We start from the raw sequence: 10,600 nt of genomic DNA, 5'->3' as shown, positions 1-10,600 counted from the left end.
TGGTGCTGCAACATCCCTGTCTCCGAGACAAATTTCTCCTTCGTGGAGACTAATAAAGAAACCTAACCTAACCAATGTCAATGACAATAAACTCTTGAATCTTGAGCCTTAAGAAAGAAAGAAAGAAAGAAAGAAAGAAAGAAAGAAAGAAAGAAAGAAAGAAAGAAAGAAAGAAAGAAAGAAAGAAAGAAAGAAAGAAAGAAAGAAAGAAAGAAAGAAATGAAAGTGAAAGGTGATGAAGATGTAAGAGAGTGCAGCTGAGGAAGGAAAGTAGAGAAGTGGAAAGAAACGGAGCATCCTGAAGGAGCCAGTGAGTCCTGCAGGAGGACATTCCACAAGCTCCCCAGTAGGAAACGGAAACAGCAGCTAAAGGCCCAGTGGTATGCCACACGAGGAGAGAGAGAGAGAGAGAGAGACAGAGAGAGAGAGAGAGAGACAGAGAGAGAGAGAGAGAGAGAGAGACAGAGAGAGACTATAATGGGGTAAGGATGGAGAGAATACAAGCCACAAAAGACTAAGCATAAATATAGAAGTCCAGCAAACGAGGCAACAGGGCTATTGTTTAGGCTTGATGAAAGAAAATGTGTGTGTGTGTGTGTGTGTGTGTGTGTGTGTGTGTGTGTGTGTGTGTGTGTGTGTGTGTGTGTGTGTGTGTGTGTGTGTGTGTGTGTGTGTGTGTGTGTGTGTGTGTGTGTGTGTGTGTGTGTGTGTGTGTGTGTGTGTGTGTTCATGCTGTTATATGCGACACAAGGGCATTCCACTTAAAACCCTTCTCTGTGGTATTTCCTGAAGAGTGTTTGTGTTTGTGTGTGAGAGTGTTGTTTTTCAGTGAGGGCCATGCCATGTTTAGACCTAAATACCATCACGGTCATTAAGGTGACAAATGAGAAGAGAAAAGGGACCATAACAACAAGCCAAAACAAAGACCCAACAAAGCATAACAAGTTGCAAAAAAGACACAACAACACATTAGCAGTCATAACAGTAGTCGCAATAAAGCACTCAAAGAGACAGATGTCAGGTGACTTGTTTCCATACAAAATTTATTTTTGATGCATGCCATAAACATTTATTTATATTAAAGATCAGGTTTTCCACTAAGTGGACCTGTCTGAAACTTAAAAGCAAACATCAGGGAAAGAAAAATAAAAGTTAAAAAAAAAAACTTAATGCAAGTTTAATACCATTTATATCTCCTTACAGTACATCACAATAGAAAAATACTTTACACAACACATCTTATTTCTTAACAAAGAAAAATACAAAATATACATTTGACTTATTTGTTGAGAGGAAATGTACAAAAGCGGTAATTTTCTATTGCTTTCCTCCTCAAAGCTCCCAGACTAAGCATGCAGCAATCTCACTACATCCCTCGCTTTCTTTCTCTCTCTCTCTCCAACTCATTCACTCACTTTTTACAAAGTAATTCTAACCATTCTGGAGTCTGAGAGCTGCATATCTGCATTTCAATCTCATAATGTCTTTTTTTCACCCAATAGACAGGCAATATTTTACTCTCCTTTACAATCGGCCAAACAGAGGTTTCGGAAGGAAAAGCAGGGATCAAGGAGGTGCGGAGATTAAAACATGTGTGTGCGCGCGCGCGTGTGTGTGTGTGTGTGTGTGTGTGTGTGTGTGTGTGTGTGTGTGTGTGTGTGTGTGTGTGTGTGTGTGTGTGTGTGTGTGTGTGTGTGTGTGTGTGTGTGTGTGTGAAAAGTATGAAAAGAATGAGGGAGAAAACTTCAACACAGGGTGCGATAGTACAGGTCATTTTGTGCAACAACAGCAAAACATGAACATCATCCACAAAATAAATCAAATAATAATAAAAACAAGTATGTGAACCTGTCCGTGGACATTGTGGTTTTTATGTACATGTGTTGTGTGGGTGGGACACCTAACAACTAAAAGGTTTTGTGCTTGTGTGAACCATGTCTCAATGTCTTTGGCAAAGGGTGCCGCTCAACATTTTTCTTTTTCTTCTTTTCAACTATAAACATACAAATTAAATAAAAAGTGCTAGTAATTTTTTGTCTTACTTTTAACGGTGTCTGTGGATTACATGCGTTTATGCATGTGTGTGTGGGGTGTGGGGTGGGGTGGGGGGGACTTTTAAATAATAAACAAATAAAGGCCATAGATTTCCTTGACCGTCTTCAACAAAGACAGCCTTCATCTTTACATGGCCTTACACATTGCCTTCCTTCATCTTCACCATCACAGACCCTCATTCACACATATTCTGAAGAGTATGACCATTGCAGAGAAAAACAAACTAATTAAACAGACATCAAGGCCTCTTCTGAAAAGGACTTGGCCAAAACATCGTCCTTCAAGTTGCCTCCGTTTCTTCCTCCAAGTTTGGAAATGGACATGTGTATGTAAGAGTGCATTTTTTTTCTCGGAACCATTACATGGCTTTTTTCCGTCTTTTTCAAAAACCTTTCGGAAAAGCAGTCTTCATCTCTGCTCACAACGTCTCCTCTTCTCAGATCAGCCGATTTACAGAAAAGGTTTTGGAGGGCTTTATAATCAACCAAGCATGACATGAGTCTCTTCAGAGCCCCGACAGCCATGGTGGGTACCACCACCACCACCACCACCACCACCACCATCATCGCTCAGAGGAGAGAGGGGCTCAGGAGGTTGGACAACAAACACCACGTTCACTCAAAGCTTTTACATGGACAAATGAGCTTCACCCCAGAATGTCTTAGAATGCACACACAGTCCACACGCTAATGAGTCAGTGATGTTACCGATGACAAAAAAAAGCCACACAGACACACATGAAAAAAAAAGACAAAACTCAGTCACAGTTCAGCATCGAGGAGCTCCATGTGGCGGCTGAGCTCAAGCTCTCTGCTGATTGGCTCGCTTTGCTGATTGACAGGCCCTTCAACCAACTGTTCAATCAGCAGATCAGCAGAGGACTTCTTGCTGGGTGGGGAAGGGCTCAGTGAAGCTGAATGTATCTCGGCCTGACTTGAGCTCACCCTGACCAGGGCACGTGGAGAAGGGCGAGGGGGCGGGCATCAGCTCCGGCGGCGACAGCGGGCTCTCGGGCTCTGACTCTGATTGGCTGGTCTCGTCAAGGGACTCCAGGGGGACGCGGGGCGGGGGAGGGGGAGAGGTGGTGGAGTGAGCACTCAGCCACGGGTGGTTCAGACACTCTTCGGCAGTGGCGCGCTTTCTGTAAAGAGAGAGAGAGAGAGAGAGAGAGAGAGAGAGAGAGAGAGAGAGAGAGAGAGAGAGAGAGAGAGAGAGAGAGAGAGAGAGAGAGAGAGAGAGAGAGAGAGAGAGAGAGAGAGATCATTACACCATAATCATTACTGCTGACAGACGTTACTGAACAAATCATTATTAGAAAGGAACAGTCCTCAGCAGAGTCCTTAGAGATTTTCCGCTTGTGTGTTAGCAGTTAGGATTTTAAACAGTCGTCATCTCCTCTCTCTTTCACTGACAGGCGCCATATTACTGAACAAATCTTCAGAAGAAAAAGAACACATCGTCTCTAAGTGAGAGGGAGATGAGCCTCAGGCTATAGGGCCTCTGGAGAAAATGGGACTGTGGTAACTGACACCGTATTCTCTCAGCTCCTCGGAAACACAAACGTCTTTCGCTCTTTTTCCTCTCCCTTTTTTACCATGCAAGACGTCTCATCTCATCTACTTTCTCTCCTCTCTCCCCTCTTTCTCTCCTCTCATCTTGGACTTTTCCTCTCCAAGGATTACTCACACATGCAGGAATGTTTCCACAGCTATTTTCTCTCCTTTCCTCTTATTTCTCTTCCTTCTCTTTCCTCTCTCTCTCTCTCTTACTCGCGCTCTCTTCAGGAAAAAAGAAGCTGAAGCCACAGATCATCTGCGGGCTCTAAATTATAGAGAGAGGATTATGGCTGCGAGAGCAGAGGCCAGGAAGCTGCAGTCGTTTCTCAGGGAGCCGTAATGGTAACACATGTAGGCCTTCGCAGCAGCTACGCCATCACTCAACCTGACACAAAATGGCCGCCATAGTGTGCTAGTTTCCAGAGGATAGCCCAGAGTTTTTTGTGGAAAAATCTAAAGTGTTATATACATGTATAACCCAGTTAGTGAGTAAGTTCAAAAGGGCCAGTAGGACATTTTGTGGTGTCCTTTTCTACTGTGTCTGAAGTTTTAGTTTCTGTTCTTATAGTAAAAAAACTGCTTGCACTTCAACTAACATTTCTTTTGTTCCCTCAGCATATGTTTCTCATACATGTTAGGTGGAAGTGCAGGTACTACGTGTATACAAAATAAAACCTAGAGCTGAAACAGGTTTACTGGTCTTCCATTGGGTCAACTCTCCACACTATCATCCGACCATTCCTACGTAGTTATCCTATAGGTATACTGCTCATGCCACCGAAGTGAGTGAGTGAGTGAGTGAGTGAGTGAGGTGTGCGAGTGAATGAGTGAGTGAGTGTGTAATAGGTAGGTATGCTGCAGCGCATATGGACTGACCTGGGGTTGGTGCGGAGTAGGGACTGGATGAAGTCCATGGCCAGCGAGGAGACGCCCTCGAAGACCTCCTGCGAGTAGTCCACGTTGCCCTGGGAGATGTTGAGGAAGGTCTCCTGCTTGTCCTCCCCCAGGAAGGGAGACTCCCCCGTCAGCATCACGTACGTCAGAACGCCGATGCTCCTGTTACCACGGACACAGACGAAGAGAGAAGGCAGAGGTGGTTACTGGACTGTCAATGCTGTCAACATAATTTCACATAGATAGGCTACTAGTACTGGCAGCTGTTCTGTATTTTGTATTATTTATTTTTTAAATGTCTGAAATATCTTTGACTCTATAATTTTACAACTGTGTACTATAACTGTGTATTTTTTAACCTTGTTTTTTTTAAGGAACATCAAACCTGTCAAGGGACAAAAGATGGAAATTAGCCTCGTGGCTATAATCTTGTGTATTTAGCATTTTTGTTTAAATGCTGGTAATATATGCTGTCCCTTTTTAAATAAATAAACTTGTAAACTTGTAGGTCTATCAGACATCTCCACTGACGGAAAACCTTTGGAAAAGGGGTGTGTTAAACTTCATACAAGCCCTACAGCTGTAAGGCTTCAGATTTCCTTTTGGAACAGCCAGCAACAGTGATGGTATAGGTGCCATTAACAATACTTCAACAATTGAGTGGCTGAAAGATCTCAGACATGGTGTATGAGATCAAGCATGGCACGGTGGAACTTCTTCACTGAATAGATCTGCAATAGCTTTTCGGAATTCATCCCAAAGTTTGGGATGACTCAAAGTCAATTCAATCAGTCAAGTAAAATAAATAAATGCATCTTAAAGAAGAGAACCAAGTAGTCTGCTTCTGTGATGAAAGAGACGTGCTGTCCTCGTATAACCAACAGCTTGTACTGGAGTACTGCTGCTGCTGGTGGTATTCCCCCGAAAGAGCCAGGCCTCTGGTGGAACATTTAACAGGCCTCGTTCACATCACAAGTGTGTGTGTGTGTGTGTGTGTGTGTGTGTGTGTGTGTGTGTGTGTGTGTGTGTGTGTGTGCTTCAAGAGCGATGGTTCTCATCAGAAGTTTACAGGAAGCCTGGGAGTATTTAATAGAGGCCCTGAGAGCGGCGTCTCCACTTCACTTCACGCTGCTCCACTCGCACACAGCTCTAAGTTCTTCAAGCTCTCTCAGCTCCCAGCGCGCTTCATCACACGTTTTTACGACTACCGTTTCAGATGATGTCACCCTACTAAACACGGCCGTAAAACAGTGCTCATTAAGCAATAAATCACTTCTGTGTGGCACGCTCGTTCATCTATGTATGTATGCAAGCACATAGGCACACACGCGCACACACACTAACGTGTACACACGCACACACAGACACACACCCCACACACACACACACGTACGCACACACACACACACGTACGCACACACACCCCTCAGACTTCGATCTGGAACTTACCACATATCGGTTGCTGTGCTGATGGGCTCATAGTTCAAGATCTCTGGAGCTGTGGAGGAGAAACAAACCAACACACTGATTAGCTTTACAGTCCTACTGTACGTGCCAACACACACACACACACACACACAGACACAGACACAGACACAGACACAGACACAGACACAGACACAGACACAGACACACACACACACACACACACACACACACACACACACACACACACACACACACACACACACACACACACACACACACACACAACTGATAGAGTCTTATCTATATAGCTCCTGCAGTGCAGTGACCCATATGCCAGATATCAACAGAGAAAAGGGCAGGATGACCCCATAGGGTCAAAGGATGATTAACAAGTACAGTAGGCAGAATTTCACTGAACTACATTTTTTTTGTCACGCATACCAATACCATGCATGCCAATATGCTCCATGCAACAGGTGCCACTTTGCCAGTTGGGAACCAAACACTGATTAGGTTACAGTCCTACTGTACGTGTAACACAGATGCACGCATGGACACATGCACACATGTCGCTTGGCCAAAACCCATATGGGGGAGGGGAGTACTCACCGACATACTCGGGCGTCCCCAGGATCTCTCGCACCTCCGTGGGGCCGTCCATGCGGCGCGACAGGCCAAAGTCCACGATGCGGATATCCCCCAGCGGCCTCGCACTCGTCAGGAGGATGTTCTGAGGCTGCAGAAGGACACACACACACACACACACACAGACTTAGAAGTTTGGTATGCTATGCATACTGCAAGTGCTACTCACATAAGTGTAAACGTAGAAACTGTGACCATAAAGGTCTTGCTATTACATGTGTTTGAGGGATTAAAAGTGGAACAAATCAGACAATAAACCTGATGTTTATAATTGCAAAATTGAAAAACAACACATAGTGAAGCTATGGTCTTTTATTTTTATCTAGCCAGTGTGGTCAGGAGTAGAGGAAACTACAGGACGCGTTTCTAGCATGGTCTCTTATCAGATAAATAATCAGACAAAGGTTTGGAAAAAGGACAGATGGACAGCTGATGGGGTATAAAACACTGTGAAAATGGGCCTCCCGAATGGACTGACACATTGTAAGGCCACCTTAAAATGGAGCCTCTACACATCCCCTCCAGCTCTCTCTGTTCCAAAAATGGCTCTCCTCCATTCCCTCATCTCTTCACCCTCTCTCATCCCACTCTCCTTACTTTCATTTCCCCACTCCTCTTTGATCTGCCTTCGACTTTCCATGCCTGTCTAATGCGGCGGCAATGAAGCCAAGAGAGGAGAGACCGTCATCCTCCTGATCCCCGAGATTCTTCTCATCTCTCATCTATTCCTCTCATCTATCCTGCACAGCCCTCAGAACCATTCCCCCCTAGATTCTCTGGCTTACTATCCCTCCATCCATCCCAATACACACACACGCACGCACACACACACACACACACACATACACACCAATCACCATGAGTGGCTGCTTCGGAATTGCCTACTATAAAAAGCTCCTCTCCCTTTTCTTTTTCTTTTTCTTTTCTGTTCTGTTCTTCCTCTCCACATCTTTCATCGCTCTCTCTCACTCTCTCTCTCTCTCTGGCTTTCCGTTATGTAACTTCTACTGTGGACCATATTGCAGAGGAGGCTGTCGAGCTCTCCTGTGTGTGAGTGCATGTGGGAGTGCAAGTTTTTTAGGACACCGCGATGGAATGAGTTCAGAGTGTGACTTTATTAACTCCATCTATCACGGGGGAGCGTGCGTAGGTGTGTGTCCACTGGACAGTGGACATTTGGCCCGATATTACACTGTGTGTGTGTGTACGTGTGTGTGTGTACGTGTGTGTGTGTACGTGTGTGTGTGTACGTGTGTGTGTGTACGGGCGTGTGTGTGGGTGTGTGTGTGTGTGTGTGTGTGTGTGTGTACGTGTGTGTGTGTACGTGTGTGTGTGTACGTGTGTGTGTGTACGGGCGTGTGTGTGGGTGTGTGTGTGTGTGTTGGTGGACGCGTGCTCAAGGCATCAGTCACAGTATGAGCACGAGACATTCCTCAAGTGGAGTCTAGGCCGTGGTGGGGAGGGAGCTGCCATGCTGCGCTCTATAAGGGGGGGGGCATGGTGTGAAGGGGGGGGTTGGAGACACAGTACCGACCTGCTAAAATGAAGCCACTAACTCATGCAGCATGCCTAAATCTTCATGTGACACTTCACTGAAACCAAGCGATGAGGCTTACGTAGGTACATGAAGAATCCTATCCACCCTCCAACACACACACACACACATACATACACATACAGGTTCAGCGGTACCCACCTTGAGGTCAAGATGGACGACGTTGTTCCTGTGCAGAAAGGCGACGCCGGAGAGGATCTGACGAGCCAATCGGATCACGTCCTTCTCGGTGAAGGCCTCGTCGTTATCGGCAACGCACTGGTTGAAAATCTCCCCGCCGGCAGCACTGCGCGACACAAGGCATAAGAGAGAAGACGATGGTCAACGTTAGGAAAGAGTTTAATCACCCTAAAACAACAAAACCACACTAAGACAAGCTGTGGTTTATTACGAAACAGAGAAAAAACATTTAAAGATCTGCCCACTGACGGCACTGCATGACACAATAGAAGGCCGACAAGATGACGAAAATAAAATGCAGAAAAAGAGCTCGGACAACATGTTGAAGAGGAAAATGCCGAAAAAAAGAGCTCGCAAATCACCCCCAAAACAAGCTGCTGTGTACAGTGAAAGAGAGAACTAAAAGAAAGGCACCGTCTCAAGTTGATTTGTGACGTTTTCAACACTGTGATTTCCTGCCACTGAACCCTCCCGCTGACACCCCCCAAACCCCAACCCCCCCCACTCCCTTACCAAAAGCTCAGTCATAAACAGGAAATTCCCTGTTTGAATAAATGTATTTCATTAGAATCGCCAGCTGTGAAGAAAGTGATTTATTTTGTCGAGCGCGTAACAGATCGGAGCTGGCAGTTAGTGGGATGGTGGTGGCCTTTGGTGGTCTTTTTTGGATTGGCTCCATTCAAAATGTACCAAGAAATCTCCCAAAACAAAAGGCTCGAAAGAACATGAGTCAACTCCCATAACCCATGATAATAATATCTACCGCCTACACACAACACAACACACACACACACACACACACACACACACACACACACACACACACACACACACACACACACACACACACACACACACACACACACACACACACACACACACACACACACACACACACACACACACACACACACACACACACACACACACACACACACACACACACACACACACACACACACACATGCAGTTCTTGTAAGTTACGCAAGTTACATAAAGTGTTTGTTGGACTTTGGGCCCCAGAACAAGGTCGGCACTCGGCAAATTCATTCCCTTTAGGGGAGCTGGGTGACGGGTACAGCAGTCACGCCCATGTATCAAGGGGGACCCTACCCTCAGGTTGACATGCAGTACACACACACACTTGCACACACTTGCACACACTTGCACACACTTGCACACACTTGCACACACTTGCACACACACACTTGCGCACACGCGCACGCGCACACGCGCACGCGCACGCGCACACGCGCACGCGCACACACGCACACGCACACACGCACACACGCACACACGCACACAGTGCTTCTTAATATCCTTCCCCTGGTTTAATATCTTGTGATATGGGCCAGAAGCAGCCGGTGTCCTTGGCCCAGATCTTAATCCAGAGGGGAGCAGATTAAGCTGGAGCTCTCAGGCAGGATACCGCGGCATCTTCCCCGCCCCGGCCCCTAGACACGGCCCAGCCCCAGCCCCTGCTCGGCCCTGGCTCAGCCCTGCCATTGCCTGCCTCTTCTCGGAACCTCGCAACTCTCCAACGGATCCCCAGTTTTAAAAAACACAGGAAAGCCAACAAAAACAACCCCACGCAACTACAACCCAGCCTTTCATCTTTCTAATTTCTCCTTGGCTGATATCTCCGATATCCCTGCAGCCTCCTCTCCCTCTTCTCCTCCTCCTCTCTTCCATTCTCCTCATCGCTTCCATTTTGTATTCCCATCCTGTACTCCCTCTCCTCATCCTCTCTTCCTTTCCAGCTCCCTTTCCTCTCCCATGACCTCCCATTCCTCTCGTCTTCTTTTCCATCTCCCAATTCCTGTCGTCAAGCTCCTCTCCCTTTTCTCTCTTCTCTTCCTCCTCTCCTCTCCTCTCCTCTCCTCTCTCTCTCCGGAGACCTTCTAACCCTAAGAGGGTCTGGTGATCCTTGGGGACCCACAGTAGATGTCTGCACTCCTCCTGCCCTCCCTCCCTCCCTCCCCGCCCGCCCACTACCACACTGCAGATGCCTGTTTACCGACCTGCACGCACAGGCTATTAATAGACGGCCAATTACCGAAGCCAATTTAACTACAGCTACTGGACAGGCTTGATGGTGCAAATTATTACAATGTTTCGTGTGTGTGTGTGTGTGTGTGTGTGTGTGTGTGTGTGTGTGTGTGTGTGTGTGTGTGTGTGTGTGTGTGTGTGTGTGTGTGTGTGTGTGTATCGTGCCACCGCCTGTATCCCCTGTGCTTGTGTAACCGAGGCAGGCGCTGGCGGGGACGTTGCGGATTCGGAGATGATT

The 10,600-nt window shown here is 46.6% G+C and overlaps 1 protein-coding gene across 1 annotated transcript in view; it reads right to left on the bottom strand.

The window, feature by feature from the left end:
• Positions 1-1,017: 1,017 nt before the first annotated feature.
• stk17al (serine/threonine kinase 17a like) overlaps positions 1,018-10,600 on the bottom strand; it is a 31,564-nt gene continuing 21,981 nt past the window's right edge. The window contains exons 3-7 of the mRNA XM_063184954.1: positions 8,275-8,419; positions 6,543-6,669; positions 5,955-6,003; positions 4,488-4,667; positions 1,018-3,196 (exon numbers count right to left, since the gene is read on the bottom strand). Coding sequence (XP_063041024.1) covers positions 2,926-3,196; positions 4,488-4,667; positions 5,955-6,003; positions 6,543-6,669; positions 8,275-8,419 — 772 coding nt within the window. The 3' untranslated portion in view covers positions 1,018-2,925. The remainder of the gene's footprint in view (positions 3,197-4,487; positions 4,668-5,954; positions 6,004-6,542; positions 6,670-8,274; positions 8,420-10,600) is intronic.

The sequence above is a fragment of the Engraulis encrasicolus genome, chromosome 2, assembly GCF_034702125.1.
Source record: "Engraulis encrasicolus isolate BLACKSEA-1 chromosome 2, IST_EnEncr_1.0, whole genome shotgun sequence".
Classification (NCBI taxonomy): Eukaryota; Metazoa; Chordata; class Actinopteri; order Clupeiformes; family Engraulidae; genus Engraulis; species Engraulis encrasicolus.
The sequence above is the reverse complement of the archived record's forward strand: the minus strand, read 5'-3'. Positions and strand labels throughout refer to the sequence as shown.